Genomic DNA, 18,890 nt, shown 5'->3' with positions numbered 1-18,890 from the left:
GGCAACTTTTGAGGGAATAAGGAAAGATATATAAAGCAGCTTCTCCTGTGTAGTGGATGCAGCCAGTCTCAATGTCCTGAACAACTCAGAACTAGACTTGAAGGAGCAGGTGTTCTCTTCCTGCTGCCAATCTGTTTCTAAATATTCAATATCTGTTGAACTAAATATTCACCATGCACACAGAAATGCTGTTAACAATGGCAGATGGCTGTGATATAGAGGTCAGCCATAGGTCCAGACTATCAGCGCCTGTGCTCCTAAATCATTGAAGCCCCATTGGAACTATGGGGTCAGTGACCAGCTGTGCCCCACATCACTTACTGATGGGCTGAGTGGGGCCGTGACATCACAGGATCTGGAGCTGGTGGACACAGCCTGCAGCAGCATTGCACACTGAAGAAATAAACAATCTCCCAGAGAGCACCATTGAGGACAGTTTTTCCTCACTCATACATAGGATATCTTTTACTACTGCTCATACAAGCAATCCTTGAAGAGAACACAGCTCCCCCCCCCCCCCCCCCACACAATTGACTTCTAGTTCAGAAATAAGCTGCCATATAGTGACCTACAACTTTCCCCCGACCACCCTTATCTAATAGGGACAGTGCTTTACTGAAATATGGAGCAAACTAAATGAGCTTTAATAAGGGGCTTGGATTGGTAGACACTATTAATGAGGAACACTTATAAAAATTAATATGAAAATTCAATTTGTTTCAAAGCTGGAGTTGGTACATTAGTAATATGGGTCAGTGTGAGGGGCTGTTCATGCTGCAGCACTAAACTCCATTAAACATCCACTAAAAGCTTGCTACGGCTTCTGGCTAACTACACTTCCCAGCATGTCTTTAGTCGGCACATTCATCCATGCCTTGTTAGTGTTTCCTAGTTCAGATCTCACAATTACATTTCTAATTTCTGAGCTTATAGGGAATCTGTCTGGTCCCTACCAGGTGGAGCTACAGACTGGTGTGGCACTTCAGCTTCTGAGGAAAATGCAGTTTTATAACTTTGCAAATGGCCATCAGCAAAGATAAGCACATCGCTTGTTTGTTTCTCCCTACTATCTAGCTGCCTGTGTCTGCAGCTCTGTACCTGTTATGGACCTGACAGCTTCCCTTTAAGCGTGGTTGGAGCTATAGTGTTCCATTACTTAGATACAGGCTCGATTGCTGTAGGGTTGGGTGACTGATCACACAATTAGCATTGCAAGCTAGATCTCCTGGTCTTGGAGCATTTTTGTAGAAGATTCAACTGTGCCGGCACCTCATCCCATACAAGGATGACATCTCTACAATCTGCTTACCCGTCTTCTATTCTGACTCAAGTTCAGTATCTAGACATTGTAGTCATACACTGGAGTTTTCATCACATCCTCCACTTATATTCCTGTCCCCAAAGAATAAGAGGGTTTAAAGTGTACCTGTTGTAAAAGTCTCTGGTCCATCCATTTAAGGGCTGCTGTCTTTCTCGCTAAAAATAGATTCTTTCATGGTGTCCACCCCTTCTGATACCATACCAAACAAGCCTATAAGTGGTAGTGGTGAAATAGTAGATATGCTAAAAGATGTCAGTTTACCAATCACCCCAAAAAGTGTACATATGGACATTGCCACATAAGGTGCCAAAAATCCACCCTAGGCTGATGCCAGCTATGGCATTCATCTGTGGCCATCCTACCCCTGTGATTCAGGCCTATAGGTATAAGGTAGCTATTATGTATAAGAAGTTGAATCCTCTTATTAGCTGATAGAGACATCGGGATATGTGAACAAAGTATTTCTTGCCACCTGTCATTAGAGAAGAGATGTACCTTTCCCAGTACTCCTCTGCTGGTAGAGGTTCTTGGCTTGGTAGAGGTTCTTGGCTATCTTAGTGAGATTAGATATGTATACAGTGAGGAGATAAGGTCCTTGGGACCCTGGGGGTGAAGGACACCTATAAGAGGGTATTCAGGTATTGGTAGTCTAGGGGTTGGGAGCTTCGAAAATACCTAAACATAGAGCGTCTAGGTATCTGACAGGTAGAGGTCCTGTAATGTACAGACGCCAGAAATTAGACTAGGTCTAATGTGAGATAGGGGGGAAACCAGGATTATCCTACAAGGGTATGTCTGCCATTATATCGGCACATTCCATACCTGCCTAGCCAGTCTGTGGATGCGGAGCAGGGGCTCATTTATTCCACAGTTATCTTGTGTTAGGTTTGTCCCAGCACTCTAGGCAGTAGTAAGGTGTGCAGGACATGTCATGAAGGGCGCTTTCACATGTAATATAGTGCCTGAAAAGACTGACTCTCATTTGATGGACCCATAGACTCCATGGCAAAGCATGAAGTGTATGAGTACACTGCGATGGTGGCCTTATGTAAGAGTTTATGGTGAGTATAACCATAAGGCTGTGTTCCAGTTGGGACCTCACTTACTGAGGGAAAAACCTCAGGTGTCTCAAAATCCTGAACATGGCAGCACAAACTAGGCTATGGTAGCAGTGACCAGGTTCTGCCCAAATCGTGTGCACAAACCATCACCACTACAGTGCCATCTGTATCAGCCCAGCTCAGCTGCATCATATGTGGCAGCCTGATCCACAGTAAATCAGTGATGTCAAAGGAAGTGGTCTGTCTGGGGGACTGTAGGATGACATCCGGCTGCTCTCTGATACTACCCAGCTCTGTAAATGGCATTGGAATAGAATATAGTTCTCCTTCCCTGGGTAGTGTCATAGAATGTAGTTCTCCTTCCCTATTTACCAGACACACTGACTTCCCAGCATCATGTATCCTTATGATGCCTGGAGAGCTGCTTTTTGTGGCGCTGTACTAACAGCCGGGTGAATGTGGCCTAACAAGATTGTGACAACTTTTGCTAAAACGTCACATACTCATTATGTGAAGACTGAATCTCCAACAAACATCTCCATGTAGGTCACATCACTTTCTGGTAGTCATGCTTCAAACAATACAACTGCATATAGTGTGAACTGACGCCAACCCACTTATCAGCCTCCTCTGGCAGTCGAGTTGTTGGGTTATGAGACTGCAGAGAGGGATCATGGGTAATGTAAACAACGTTCGAAAATCATTTAAGTGGTTAAATAAGCATCAATATGGCTGAAATCCTGTGTCTCCCACATCCGCTAATAACGACCTAAGCTGCACTAGGTAATTTTGCAAGGGAGCAGGAAATGCCCTCGGGTATAAGTCATGGATATATGGCATGCTATGATGCAGTAGTGGCCATAACTGGTACTGCAGCTTGACATGTTCTGCAGTACCAGGAATGACCACTATGAAATGTATGGCGCTGTGTGGGATCACACTGGCCCTTATAGCTCCTAGAACACTTTAGCTCCTAGAACACTTTAGGCATGCACCTTGCACTGAAGCCAGTGCAGTCATAGTTGCATACCACCAAAGATTCATGGCTTTGGATACTGTGCGAGTTTGATGCCACAAGTTACATGACAACCACATTGACAGTGATTAGATACGGTCATATCTAATATGACATTGCAGATTTCATAATTGGCGGCTACAGTCACCTCACCCCTCCCCACAATGCACCTTCCTGGCCTGAGATGATTGATAACGGGCTCCCCTAAAATTACTATTCCCTGACAGCAAGCAGAGATCCTGAAACTGGTGAATATATATACTGGTGTAAATAGCCTGAAGTTATGGTGGGAGTTGCAGTTTTGCAACAGCTGGAGAGGCAAGGTTCCCTACCCCTGACTTATAGGGGTCATCGAATGTTAGAAAAACATGGCCACTTTCTTCCAGAGACTTTTGTCTCCAGTTTGGGTGCAGGTTTTGCAACTCCGTTCTATTAAAAAGAAGCTTAAAGTGAACCTGTCACCCCTGGATACAGCCCCCCCATACTGCCCGCTCATCTGTACACTCCATATGCACATGAGTGTTGGAGAGTCCAACGTCCATAGGAAATCACTGTTGGTTAGGGTGGGTTCGGGGGACCTCCAGGGGTGACAGGTTCCTTTTAATTGAAAACCGCACCTGAACCAAAGACAAGTGTCAGGTTGTGCTGTGAAGAAAGTGGCCATGTTTTTCGATTGATGGATAACCACTTTAAATGGGTTATCCAGTGCTACAAAAACATGGCCACTTTCTTTCAGAGACAACACGACTCTTGTCTCCAGTTCAGGTGCGGTTTGCAATTAAAGGGCAACTCCGGCGGTACAGAAAAAAAAAAAACAGACACACACAGATCATACTCACCATCCCTCTTGTGACGATCGATACTTGAATCCCCCGCCACCCGCGACTCCGTCACCTCCGGCCCCCGGTCTTCAGCAAGCTGGGAGCCATGTGATACGGTCCAGCCAATGAAAAGGCTGCTGGTGCACAAGTGCACCAGCAGCCTTTTCATGTCCCATTCACTTCAGCAGAAGAGGATGAAGACCTGGCCCGCCTCCTGCTGTGATGTCATCGTTTATTTAACCTTCGGGAGGGGGGGGAGGGGTGCAGAAAGGGGGGGATCGGAGCAAGATAGGTTATTTAGACACATTATAAAGTTATAAAACTTTGTAATGTGTGTTAAATAATCTAAAAAAAAAACGACATAGTTGCCCTTTAAGCTCCATTCACTTCAATGGAACCAAGCAGCAAAACCCCACCCAAGCTGGAGACAAGAGAGGAAGAAAGTGGCCATGTTTTTGTAGGACAACCCCTTTAAGGGTTGGGGCGAAAACCCTTTAAGGGTATGTGCACACTACAGAATCCGTGCTCACTTCCACTTGAAGTTTCGCCCGTGCCATAGACTCCATTCTATGTTCAGGCAGATTGACATGTCAATTCTTTAGGCGGACAGCGGAATCTGCACATAGAATGGAGTCTATAAAACCGGTGGATCTTCAAGTGGGAGTGGGGGGAACGATGGTATCCGCTGGAAGTTATCTGCACGGATTCCCTATAGTGTACACACTCCTATATAGTAGTTCACAATCTGTGGCTCTCAAGCAGTTAAAGTAGTTTACCAGGATGAGACAAACATGGCTGCTATGCCAAACAGGAACAATGCCACTCTTGTCCTCACATTGTGTAGCATAACCTAAAGGCATGTGTGGTGCTCTTTTTTTTTTTAAGTAAAAAAGTTGCCACAATATTTTTACATCCTTGAAAACCCCCTTTAAGAAAAAAAAATTAAAAAACTGGTGACGTCACTGGCTCAGACATTGAATAACCACTGCGCACTGGAACCTGCCCGGTCACGTAGTGAAGTGAGGCCTCCTTACGGTATCGTACACACGGGTACAGCAGGGATTGCGGCCTGTACGGCGGTTTAAAGAGAATGAAAATGTTCCGCGCAGCTACTTAATTGACTTTAGCAGCAGCCAGTGACTCAGAGACGCCCGAAACGTGTGACGTAAGGCAGATAACGTAAGTGCGTACGTTGCTGACGCTTGGAACGCAGGACACACGGATAGCCGAGGCTTGGAACGCACAGGGGCCGCCTCTTTTGAAAGCGCATGTAGGAAGGGGCGAGTGGTGTGCAGGTTGGCGCGGCCGGTGTTCTCTCCGTATTTTGTATCGTTATTGATTGGGTGGCGGCCACCGGACAAGTTATCTTGCCCCGGTGCCGCGTGTACCTGACTTGTAGCGCCGTCACGTGTGCACCATGTGATCCCAGTTGTGACTGTAGTGGAGTAAACTATAGTGTGGCGCTCGGGGAATAGAGATTTCTAGTGAGAGTAGGATGGAATACAGCAGGCAAGAGACGTCATATCACATGTAACATTATAAGGTTATTACAGGACACCTCATACTAGACAAGCTTTATATCACACTGTGGGGTGTAACATTATAAGGTTATTACAGGACACCTCATACTAGACAAGCTTTATATATCACACTGTGAGCTGTAACATTATAAGGTTATTACAGGACACCTCATACTAGACAAGCTTTATATATCACACTGTGAGCTGTAACATTATAAGGTTATTACAGGACACCTCATACTAGACAAGCTTTATATCACACTGTGAGCTGTAACATTATAAGGCTATTACAGGACACCTCATACTAGACAAGCTTTATATATCACACTGAGCTGTAACATTATAAGGCTATTACAGGACACCTCATACTAGACAAGCTTTATATATCACACTGAGCTGTAACATTATAAGGCTATTACAGGTCACCTCATACTAGACAAGCTTTATATATCACACTGTGAGCTGTAACATTATAAGGTTATTACAGGACACCTCATACTAGACAAGCTTTATATATCACACTGTGAGCTGTAACATTATAAGGCTATTACAGGACACCTCATACTAGACAAGCTTTATATCACACTGAGCTGTAACATTATAAGGCTATTACAGGACACCTCATACTAGACAAGCTTTATATCACACTGTGAGCTGTAACATTATAAGGCTATTACAGGACACCTCATACAAGACAAGCTTTATATCACACTGTGAGCTGTAACATTATAAGGTTATTACAGGACACCTCATACTAGACAAGCTTTATATCACACTGAGCTGTAACATTATAAGGCTATTACAGGTCACATCATACTAGACAAGCATTATATCACTGTGAGCTGTAACATTATAAGGTTATTACAGGTCACCTCATACAAGACAAGCTTTACATCACACTGAGCTGTAACATTATAAGGCTATTACAGGACACCTCATACTAGACAAGCTTTATATTACACTGTGAGCTGTAACATTATAAGGCTATTACAGGACACCTCATACTAGACAAGCTTTATATCACACTGAGCTGTAACATTATAAGGTTATTACAGGACACCTCATACTAGACAAGCTTTATATCACACTGAGCTGTAACATTATAAGGTTATTACAGGACACATCAAATTACAGCTGAATTCTTAGTGGATGAACTGTAACTGTAAAATGATAAGAAGGCATACATTGTGTAATATAAGCCCCTGCTGCGCTCGCTATAATGTTATAAGGAAAGGTAATACATTCCATGTACTGATGTGGACTCACATCCTGCAAGCTTATAGATAGACCTCCCAACCTAACAGACAGGCTCCTGTAATGCAGGGGGGCACTTACTTTTTGTACTTCAGCAGACATCAGTGCATAGTAGAGATGACATGTCCCAGCATGCAAACCCTAGATACTGAACCAGAAGGGGATGCTGGGAGATTTCAGCTCTGAAGCCATAGATTCTGTGCTGATAATATTTCCTGTTTTTTCTCTTTGCAGGATGGATCCCAGAGCGCACGTGGGTCATCAGTTTGCAGCGGCGGCTGGTTAGCGTCACATGACTGGATTGACAATGTCCTCCTTTGTCATCAGAGCGTGCTGGAGCCGGAGCACAAGATTCTGGTTGGAGAGGTACAGAGGTTTGCCGTGTCTTGGCTTCAGGCTGTACACGGGGGTGTCCTCTGATCGGATACAGGACGTCCTGTTAGACTTGTGTCAGCGCCGGCGCTTTATTCTGGGGGAGGAGCTGACAGCGGCCTCTGTCCTCGGGGGATGTCACAGCCTCGGGCCACTGGGATCAGAGATGAAGAAGAACATTATAAATGAGTGGTGGAACATGGTGGGGCTGAGCCGGGAGCAGGTGCTGCACATTGATACCTCTCAGCGCCGGTCGCCATCGCAGCCATTGTCCAAAGATGAGCAGCACGGCCTCCTACGTCAGGACCTACTACATGGTGAGGACCTCAGGAGTCCCTCCGGGGGCCAGGGACTAGTGAAGATTATCCTCTGTGGACTCCAGGCTGATACATTGTAACAAACCATCAAAACTCAAGAGATGTTGTATCAGTGTTGATAATTCTCTTTTCTCCAGACTGATACATCTTACCTGCACTGATACATTGTAACAAACCATCAGAGCAGGCGTTTGTGCCTCTGCAGGGTTCAGCTTACAGAGAATTTGTAGACTAATGCTTTCACAGCTGACGGTTTGTTACTTTGTAACTTTGTGGTGATTTGTGTTGCCTATGTGGTGACCTCACAGAATTGTGTAGACCCAATACTTCGTAACAAACCCTCAGCTGTGAGAATTATGGAGCCAGGACTGGTTTTTAGCCTATTTACAGAGCAGAGATCGTCAGGAGCTAAACTACTTGGGGCAAGAACTGGACCCCTATTGTAAACAATGGGGTCTACTACCTGGACCCTTCTAAATGTTAAAGGGGTATTCCATGGTGAGACTAACATTTTCTTCTGTACTTATAACCTAGTCACCTTCCCCCAGTTCTGCTCTGCTGATTTCTGCTGAAGACACAAAAATCTGTGTGTGAGCCTTTCTCTCTGTCTCCCCCCTTCCCCTCCTTTTTGAGATGTCCCCCCCCCCTGCCTGATGTAAACAAGTCCCTGACATTTTTTTCTGCAACATTGTAGCAACTTTGTAATGTAGCAACTTTGTAGGGTTATTTTGAGGTCAAGTTGCTAAATAACTCACTGTGATTATCCCTCCCAGTGTTACAAAGAAGCTACAATGTTGCAGATACAGCCTGCCAGGAACTTGTTTACATCAGTTGTCTCAGAAGGGGGGAATGGCAGAGAGAAGCTCACACACAGATTTTTGTATCTTCAGCAGAAAGCAGCAGCTCAGAACTGGGGAAAGGAGACTGAATAAGTAACAACAAGTATGGAAGTAATTGTTAGTCTCACCATGGGCAGCAACGTATGAACAGTTATGTTTGAGTGGAATACCCCTTTAAGCCATTCATGATTCCAGTATTCTACTCCCACCACTTCTCACCAGAGGGCTGTTTGTAGGGTCTTCCTTGCTCCCTGTCTGTTTGTGTGGGGGTTATTGGGTGAGTCTTTTATTCATGATCCCCGTTTCTGGTCTGTGTTGCAGGTGCCTTATCTCACTACATCGCCTGCCTGGAGCTGGTGAATCGAAAGCTTCCGTTTGGTATAGCAGAAGTGGGAAAATGCTTCTATACTGTGCCAGATCTACCAGACGGTGTCCCCCGGTGAGTAACACAGGGTTGTCATGTGGCCACCTAATTTACATAATGTGTAAAGGACCACCAGCAGAGGTCTATTTTCTGTATTGGGGTCTTAGGCCTAATTCAAACATCCGTGTGAAACCAATGTTATCCTATGGCCCGTTCACACGTCCGTATGTGTATACGGGGCCGAGATCCGTGCCGCAAAAACACCTGACATGTTGTAATACGGAGCGTTTTCTTGCGGCACGGATCGCTGGGGTAATGATGTGTGAACGTACTGCTCCGTGAAGCACGGAGCACTACGGAAGCACATTTGGTAGTGCGGTCCGCGGTGTGGCCTTACTGTGCAGATATCGGGCTCCATGAATGGGACACTTAACTCCCGCTCACAGAATCAACATGCCCTGCGTATAGATAGTGACATGTGACTTCCTTCAGGACTGGAGAGAGGACAATGGCATCGCTCTGCTGGTTCAGTTCCGCAAAAACATCATCCCAGTGGCGCGACTATTGGCTGCGACATCGGCTGCTGTGGTGGCGCAGGGTGAGCAGTGACATCAGTAACAAGGGGGGGGGGCGGGAGAAGGGTTTGACCTCTGCTGACCTGTGACCTTTGTGCCCCACAGTTTGCCCAGGTCCCATCTGGATTCAACAGCAGCGACCACCAGGACACAGAAGGAGGAAAGACTTTAGTTATAAATTACGACTTTCCTTGGGGCAGGGAGGCAGTGGAGACACTGCGCACCTTAGATGACTCCGCCCTCTCACAGATGCATGCTGGGGCCACCGCCAAACTCCACGTACGTACCTGCGCACGTGTTCATATCTTCTGTATCTATACGATTTATCCTCTAAGTGCTGGATTATCAGATTCTGAATTATTGGAGATGTATGGAGATAAATTTACCTCATATTCCAATATAAACATGAACATGGATTATCAGATTCTGGATTATTAAAGACCAGTACTAGTCAGGATTATTGATAACTACTAATCCAAAATTGACAGTGCTACATTATCAGATTGTCGGAGATAGTTTTATCCTATAATTTGACATTGATAGGTCCTGGATTATTGGAACTATATGGTCATATGCTCATTTTATAATCTGGCATTGATAGGTGTTGGATTATGAGATATTCTGGATTATTGGAGATTTATGGTAATGAATTTATTCTATCATTTGACATTGACAGTTGCCAGATGATCAGATAGTCAGGATTATTCGAGATATATGGTGATATGTTTATCCTATAATCCAGCATTCATAGGTGCCAGATTATCAGAAATTCAAAATGATTGGAGATATATAGTGATCATCCTATAATCCGGCATTGACAGGTGCTGGATTGTGAAATATTTTGCCTTATTCTTGTCTTTATGGGACTTCCTAGATATGTTAACATTTTGTCATGTTAATGTGTTTTCCCTGAGTCCTATTAGCATCACAACAGATGGGGTGTTTCCGCCCCTATGAGCTCTCAGGACAAAGGAATTTTAATGAAATAAACCTGTGACTCCACCCCCTGCAGGCTATATCCTGCCGTTAGCCCCCCTTTACCTCAGTTAATTTTTAAAGTAGTCAACAGGGAGGGACTCTTGTGATGCTAATAGGACTCAGGGAAAACACATTAACATGACAAAATGTTAACTTCCCTAGCGTCCTATTAGCCTCACAACAGATGGGGATCTAGCAAGAATTACCCCCACTGGGAGGGCACTCAGTAGATACAACACTTAAAACGGATCTAGCGAACTCAGTTCGCTTAGACAGGATGGAGTCTAAACGATAATGTCTGACAAAAGTCAGAGGAGAAGACCAAGTTGCCGAAAGGCATATGTTTTCAATGGGCACCGAGCATCTTTCGGCCCAAGACGTTGATATCGCTCTTGTAGAATGAGCTTTCAAGAACTCTGGTGGTTGAAGTCCTTCTAATTCGTAACATGTACGAATACAGTCGGAAATCCACCTGGATATCGAAGGCTTGGAGGCCTTTTTCCCTTTAAATCTTCCCTGGAAAAGAATAAAAAGATTTTCCTCCTTCCTGAATTCAGATACCCTGGAAAGGTAAGTTTGAAGAGCGCGGACAACATCAAGTGAGGAAAAATCCGTGTCTTCCTCCGAAGGAGGAGAAAAAACTGGCAAAAGAATTGGCTGATTCAGATTTGTGTGGGAAGGCACCTTTGGTCTAAACGTTGGTAGGTATCTGAGGATAACTCTGTCTGTAAAAAAGGTCACATATGGTTCAGAGGAGCCTAGGGCCTGTATTTCTCCCACTCTCTTTGCTGACGTGATCGCTAGCAGGAACACCACCTTAAAGGTAAGAAACTTGAGGTCTGTTTCCTGTAAGGGTTCGAAGGGTTCGCCACAGAGTCGCTTGAGGACTAGGCCAAGATCCCAGGCAGATACCGGTCTGACTAATGGAGGCCTCAACCTATCGATGGCTCTGGTAAAGTCCTTAATTTCTTGAATCTGTAACAATTTTCTGCCTAGGAAAGCTGACATGGCTGCAATTTGAACCCTTAGGGAACTAGGTCTCAGGCCTCTGTCGAACCCGTCCTGCAGAAAGTCCAAGATTTCTGGTACTGTGGGAGAAACTGGATCTATTCCTTTAAGAGTGGCCCAATTCTGAAAAATCCTCTTTATCCTTTCATAGGATCTATTGGTCGCCTCACTCCTAGAGTGAGAAAGCGTTTCCAACACCCTTAGTGATAACCCAGCGGGTCTCAATAGGGGCCTATTAACCTCCAGGCTGTCAGATTGAATGATTTCAGATTGTTGCAGAGTTGTCCGCTCTGGGAGAGAAGGTCTTGATGTAGGGGAAGTCTCCAGAAGTTCCCCTTGCTCATGTTCCAAAGGACCGGGAACCAAAATCTCTTTGGCCAGAAGGGAACTATTGCAATCACTGACGCCTGGTCTCGCCTGGTCTTTGCCAATACTCGCGGTATCATTGATACAGGCGGAAAGACATATGCCAGCTGGTACTTCCACGGAATGGACATGGCATCTATCACAGTTGGGCTGTCTGCTTTGTATAGGGAACAGAACTTCTGGAGTTTGGTATTGGTTCTCGTCGCCATTAGATCTATTTGGGGGAGACCCCACTTGTCCACTATCTGATTGAAAATCTCTTCTTTCAGACTCCACTCTCCCGGAATAGTAAGGCCTCTGCTGAGGCGGTCTGCGAGCACGTTCTGTTCCCCTTTGATATGGGTTGCGGATAACCTCGTTATCCTCCCCTCTGCCCAACTGAAGATCCTTTCTACCTCCTTGAGTAGAGCTTGGGATCTGGTACCTCCTTGCTTGTTGATATAGCATACGCACGCAACGTTGTCTGTTCGTACTCTCACTGGTTTGCCCGTGATATTTGGAGCAAAGTGACTTAGTGCTAAACCGATTGCTCTCAGTTCTCGCGCATTGGAAGACATCAGGGACTCCTCCACTGTCCACAGACCTGAGACTTGACGATCCTCCAGGTGGGCTCCCCATCCTGTACCTGATGCGTCGGTTGTAAGAACTGTCCAGAGGGGTTCCTCTATATGAAGGCCATCCTTTATATCGTTCCACCACCGAAGAGAAGTCCTGCTGCGAGTTGACAGAACAATCTTGTTGTCCAAAGATTCTTGGGATCTGTCCCATGACTTCAGGAGTTCGCACTGAAGCGTTCGCATATGCCAAAGGGCCCACGGTACAGCATCCGCTGTTGAAGAAAGGAGACCTAAGAATTTCATTACTGTTCTTATAGGAACCTGTCTCGGCTTCGAGAGAAATTGGCAACCTCGTACAATTCTCATCTTCCTCTCTCTGGTTAGGAAAATCCTCATCTGTACTGAGTCCACGATGAACCCCAGAAAAGTCTTGGATGTCGCCGGAATTAGATCTGATTTGTCTAAATTGATGATCCATCCTAGGTGCTGTACGAATTGTAGTATCGTAGAGATTTGCGTGCTCAGGAGGTCGGCTGTGGCTGCAATGATCAGCCAGTCGTCTAGGTAGGGAATTATTCTGATTCCCTGAAGCCTGAGTTCCGCTACTACTGAGGACACCACTTTGGTGAACACGAAAGGAGCTGTGCTTATGCCAAAGGGTAACACTTTGAACTGAAGGTGTCTCAGTTGGTCTCCGATGTATACAGCAATTCTCAAATATTTCCTGTGTGGTTTCCATATTGGTATGTGGAAATATGCATCTTGCAGGTCTAGAGACGCTAGATATTCGTTCCTTCGGAGGACAAACTGTACCGATCTTATGGTATCCATGCGGAATCTTTTCTTTATGATAAATTGATTGAGAAACCGTAGGTCGATGATCAACCGCCATTTCCCGGAGGGTTTGGGGACCAGAAAAACCGGGGAATATATTCCTCTGCCCTGGTCTTCCGGTGGAACCTCCTCCAGGGCCTGTTTTGAAATTAACATCTGTAGCTCCTGCTCCAAAAACTTGTTTTCCGAGAGTCCTAGTCTGCGTGAAATTAAAAATCTCTCCGGAGGTAGCGGGTCCAGAGAAAGGGAGTAACCCTCCCGAACTAAATTTACAACCCAGGGATCTTTTATTGCAGATTCCCAGGCATTGACAAAAAAGGTTAACCGGCCTCCTACCGGTAGGCATCCACCGTCAGAAATCTGACTTTTTAGTGGCTCCTTTGGCTTGTTGCCGTGTGTTACCTCTCCTATTGGCATAAGCTCCTCTGCCTCTGGAAGAGTAACGGAACTGACGAACTCTTTGGGGGGTTCTCTCCCTCCGAAACCTACGAAAAGGCTTCTGATTTTGGGGAAGCGACTTACCTTTCTTGTCAGAAAGGTCCAGCATGAGCTGGTCCAGCTCAGTACCAAATAGACGTCCCGGAGTGTACTCAAGATTACATAAAAAATATTTGGATGAGCAGTCGCCTGTCCAAGGTCGCAACCATAAAGCTCTGCGGCTTGCGGTTGATAGCGACATAGATCTTGCAGCAAGTCTCACTTGCTGTGAAGAGGCGTCACATAGGTAATCAATACCCATGTTTACCTGTTTAAACCTAGTTAGGATATCATCTCTCCCCACTCCAGTCTCTATCTCTTCCTGCACCTTCATCAGCCACTTCCTTAGGGCTTTGCTAACCTCAAGGGCTGAGATGGAAACCGCTTCCTGGGCAGCAGCGGCTGAATATGCCCTTTTCAGAGAAACTTCTAGCCTTCTGTCCATGGGATCCTTTAAGCTGGAGCCATCATCTGCTGGGACTAAGGTCCTTTTGGACAATTTGGCCACTGCTACGTCTACTTTGGGGGCTGGCATCCAGTCCTTAGACTTCTGTTCAACTAAGGGATACATGGTTTTAAATCTCCGGGACAATACAGCAGCCTTCTCAGGTTTCTGCCATTCGACCCTCATCATGTCTAGGACCGAATCGTCTATATCAAACCCTCTACGACCCCTAGAAGTAGATGGCTCCTCATCATCCTCCTCCGGCTGATTTTGTATTCTAACTGCCCTCAGCAGTTTAGCCATCTTCTCTGTCGGGAAATAGGATCTGACAGATTGCAAATCTTCTTCCTCTTCATCAGGGGAGGTGGCGTAAACCTCGTCCACAACCCTATAACTAGTTCCTGCCGGAGATTCTTGCATAGGGGAATCCTCCCTCCTTGGCCTTTTCATGACTACGACCCCTGTGGGCTGGCGAAAGGATTCCTTTAGGTCATTGAAAGCCTGGTTTAGGCCTGTAGAAAAAAGGGAAATCAGCTAGAAGCTATGTATTACACTGGAGTGCGGCAGAGGAGACTAGGTACGCTTACCACTGACGGACTGTTCCATATAGTCCTTTACCCAGACGACCACATCATGGATAGTGGGTTCAGTTTTTTCAGCGGGTGTTGCCCGGCAATCCAAACATTTAATATATTCCCACTCATCAGGAAGGGGTTTATCTATAACAGTGATAAGACCCTAAATAAATAGGCAAATATGGAACAGAAAGAAAAAGACTGTCGAGGTGCAGCGCACCGCTTACCACACTGGGCACATGTGAGATGTTTTCTCTTCAGGGTAGCTTTCTTTGCAGGAATTGGTCCACCTGAATCCTCTCTTGAAGACATCTAGCCCACAAAAACATGCATTAAAATCATATAGCAAGTAATATTAATCTTATATCCAGGTACTTACTCTCAAATACAGGAGAGAAGCAGCAAAAAGAGGAGGTAATGTAAATCCTGAGCTGTAGGTATGGTACACCATATGACAGCACTGGCCGCCCAAACACACTGGGTTTAAATGGCCGAAATGGCGCCAAAATAGGCTCCGCCCCAAAATAGGCTCCGCCCCAAAATAGGCTCCGCCCCCCGGAATTGCGAAATTTCCGGGTCCCGAAAACAACAGAAAATCCAGCCAGGTCGAATTGAGCTTTAGCTGTAGCCCATCATCCATGAGAAAAACGCCGCTCAAGTACTTACAGAGAGAAGGGGCAGTAACGGCCCGGACCGCGGACCGGAAGTGCGTCACCGGCGTGTGACGTCACTTCCGGTATCGCCACGGACTCCGGAAAGATGGCGGCGCCCTAAGGAGGAGACAAACAGCTACAGACACTCCAGAGGAGAGATACAAGATGTGTATACACTCCCAACAGCCCGATATCACAAGCTCTGCTCCTGAGACATGCGATTAAGGCCATTGTGAGAGTGCTTCATAGTGAATCCTTCATCCTTACTCAAGGGACAAAAGAAAAAAACTGAGGTAAAGGGGGGCTAACGGCAGGATATAGCCTGCAGGGGGTGGAGTCACAGGTTTATTTAATTAAAATTCCTTTGTCCTGAGAGCTCATAGGGGCGGAAACACCCCATCTGTTGTGAGGCTAATAGGACGCTAGGGAAATAAGGATTATTGGAATTACCTGTCTCTTCCTCAGGGTCGGGACGGCAGGAAGTCTGTCATCCCCCATGTGGTGTGGCTGAGCAGTGATCTGGAGCGCGCTCTGTTGGCGTACTTGTCTGACGCGCTGCACATGCCTGAAAACCTGTCCCCGCGATGGAAGGAGCATCTGCGGACAGTGAGTTACACGGGGCCCCTCAGGCAGTGATGTGCGGTGTATTGGACTGTGATGTCATCTTTGATTCTGCTATGTTTCAGGTTTTGAGGATTCACCCATCTTTGGCCCCTATTAAAGTGGCCGTGGACTTGGGGAAGGGCCCGGCTGTGGATCTGCGTCTGGTGCGTAGAAGATGTTTGTGATGTATGTGACCTCCCTGTAATCTGGCATCAGTGTAACATGTTACGGTTCCCGTGTTAGGTCTGTCAGGGGCTGTCATCAGAGCTGCGGGGGAGCGGGATCTCCGTCTGGCCTGGATACCTGGACACCATGCAGACGCCAATGGAGCAGCTCTTCACAAAGTGAGTGAATACGATAGATTATCAAATGTTCATGGAAATGTGTGCTGGATTATCAGATGCCGGATCACAGGGATGATGGTGTACGCAGCCGCCTCCTTCTAATGTCGTCTCTGATGTGTTTGCAGATACGATGAGATGGGTGTTATGTTCACGGTTCTGGTGAGTGACGTCACTCTGGAGAGCGGCCTGCTCCACCTGCGTAACCGTGATACTACCATTAAAGAGACAGTGCACATCTCCAAACTGAGAGCGTTCCTGACACAGTACATGTCTGCCGCCAGCAAACTGTAAGGACAGCTGCAACCTGCCGACTCCATGTTCTCAGGTCAAGGAAATCTTTATACTGGGGAAAGAAGGACCCCTGCAATATTGAGGGACAGTGACCCCCTACTTGATACTGGATAAAGACAATGACACCGGGGTACTGGGGGAACAATGACCCCCATGATATGGGTGGACAGTGATCCCTCCCCATCACCCAGTACTGGATAAAGACAATGACACCCTGGTACTAAGGGAGCCACCCCCGATACTGGCAAAACTGACATCCTAGAGAAACAATGACACCCCAGTAGGAGCACAATGAGGGCGGTCCTGACACTTTACATGTCTGCTGCTGACAAACTGTGAGGACAATATAAACCAGCTGCAACCTGCCAAGAGTCGTCTCCTGATTCCATGTTCCCAGGTTAATGATCCCCGATACTGGGGTTGGGGACAGCAACACCCCAATTTTGGGGAAATAAAGACTCACTGATCGAGGTTTAAAGTATATCGACCCTTTTTGTGCCCATATTAGCTCTATAGATGTTGGGGTTCAGGCTGTATTACCTTGCATTCCATCTTGTATTTTAGTGGTGTCCCTTTAAGAAGGTTTCCTTCACCCCTCACTGACAGATACTTGTGTGATTGTTCTGATACTAAATGTGAGGCTGGTTCCACACTTAATTTTAGCAAAAACGCAGCAAGATGGTAACTGTGGAGTTTTATGACCTGCCATACTTGGCAAGTTTTTTCTAAATATATTTTTCGGTGTTTTTCTTTCCTCTTCAGCAGTTTGTTTTTTTTGTCTTTGTGGCAGTTTTTCCAAAACCAGTCGCAACTTAAGTCAAGAATGCCAAAAAAACACACAGGTAATCTTTGCTGAGTTTTCAGCAGTTTTTGGAGAGCAAAAAAACACCACAAAAAAGGTGTGTCTGGGGGCTGCAGGGGGTAGAAGAAAAAGGCCGAGCACAGACAACAGGGTGCGGTGTGTGATATATTTATAGGAGGCCGAGCACAGAAGGTAGGGGGCAGCATATGATATAAGAAGCCAAGCACAGACAACAGGGGGTGGTACATGATATAGGAGGCTAAGCACAGACAATAGGGGCAGTATATGATATAAGAAGCCAAGCACAGACAACAGGGGGTGGTACATGATATAGGAGGCTAAGCACAGACAATAGGGGCAGCATATGATATAAGAAGCCAAGCACAGACAACAGGGGGTGGTACATGATATAGGAGGCTAAGCACAGACAATAGGGGCAGTATATGATATAAGAAGCCGAGCACAGACGACAGGGGGTGGTACATGATATAGGAGGCTAAGCACAGACAATAGGGGGCAGCATATGATATAAGAAGCCAAGCACAGACAACAGGGGGTGGTACATGATATAGGAGGCTAAGCACAGACAATAGGGGGCAGTATATGATATAAGAAGCCGAGCACAGACGACAGGGGGTGGTACATGATATAGGAGGCTAAGCACAGACAATAGGGGGCAGTATATGATATAAGAAGCCAAGCACAGACGACAGGGGGTGGTACATGATATAGGAGGCTAAGCACAGACAATAGGGGGCAGTATATGATATAAGAAGCCGAGCACAGACGACAGGGGGTGGTACACGATATAGGAGGCTAAGCACAGACAATAGGGGGCAGTATATGATATAAGAAGCCGAGCACAGACGACAGGGGGTGGTACATGATATAGGAGGCTAAGCACAGACAATAGGGGGCAGCATATGATATAAGAAGCCGAGCACAGACAACAGGGGGTGGTACATGATATAGGAGGCTAAGCACAGACAATAGGGGGCAGCATATGATATAAGAAGCCGAGCACAGACGACAGGGGGTGGTACATGATATAGGAGGCTAAGCACAGACAATAGGGGGCAGTATATGATATAAGAAGCCGAGCACAGACGACAGGGAGTGGTACATGATATAGGAGGCTAAGCACAGACAATAGGGGGCAGTATATGATATAAGAAGCCGAGCACAGACGACAGGGGGTGGTACATGATATAGGAGGCTAAGCACAGACAATAGGGGGCAGTATATGATATAAGAAGCCGAGCACAGACAACAGGGGGTGGTATATGATATAGGAGGCTAAGCACAGACAATAGGGGGCAGTATATGATATAAGAAGCCGAGCACAGACAACAGGGTGCGGTGTGTGATATAGGAGGCTAAGCACAGACAATAGGGGGCAGTATATGATATAAGAAGCCGAGCACAGACAACAGGGGGTGGTATATGATATAGGAGGCTAAGCACAGACGGTAGGGGGAAGTATATGATATAAAAAGCC

The 18,890-nt window shown here is 46.2% G+C and overlaps 1 protein-coding gene across 4 annotated transcripts; it reads left to right on the top strand.

The window, feature by feature from the left end:
* Positions 1-5,373: 5,373 nt before the first annotated feature.
* POLG2 (DNA polymerase gamma 2, accessory subunit) lies at positions 5,374-17,061 on the top strand. 4 transcript variants are annotated; one of them, XM_069951570.1, is made up of 9 exons: positions 5,374-5,397; positions 7,227-7,681; positions 8,842-8,959; positions 9,377-9,482; positions 9,565-9,738; positions 15,818-15,958; positions 16,039-16,119; positions 16,199-16,299; positions 16,425-17,061. In XM_069951570.1, exons 2-9 carry the CDS (start codon positions 7,285-7,287, stop codon positions 16,588-16,590), a joined length of 1,284 nt encoding a protein of 427 aa, XP_069807671.1. In that variant the 5' UTR covers positions 5,374-5,397; positions 7,227-7,284; the 3' UTR covers positions 16,591-17,061. The 4 variants fall into 4 exon arrangements, with proteins under 4 accessions (XP_069807671.1, XP_069807669.1, XP_069807672.1 ...); XM_069951568.1 differs by lacking the exon at positions 5,374-5,397 and adding an exon at positions 5,419-5,513; XM_069951569.1 differs by lacking the exon at positions 5,374-5,397 and adding an exon at positions 5,547-5,761.
* Positions 17,062-18,890: the final 1,829 nt, after the last annotated feature.

Source organism: Dendropsophus ebraccatus, chromosome 14 (genome assembly GCF_027789765.1).
Source record: "Dendropsophus ebraccatus isolate aDenEbr1 chromosome 14, aDenEbr1.pat, whole genome shotgun sequence".
NCBI lineage: Eukaryota > Metazoa > Chordata > Amphibia > Anura > Hylidae > Dendropsophus > Dendropsophus ebraccatus.
Note: the sequence above shows the minus strand (reverse complement) of the source record. Positions and strands in the feature narration are given on the sequence as shown.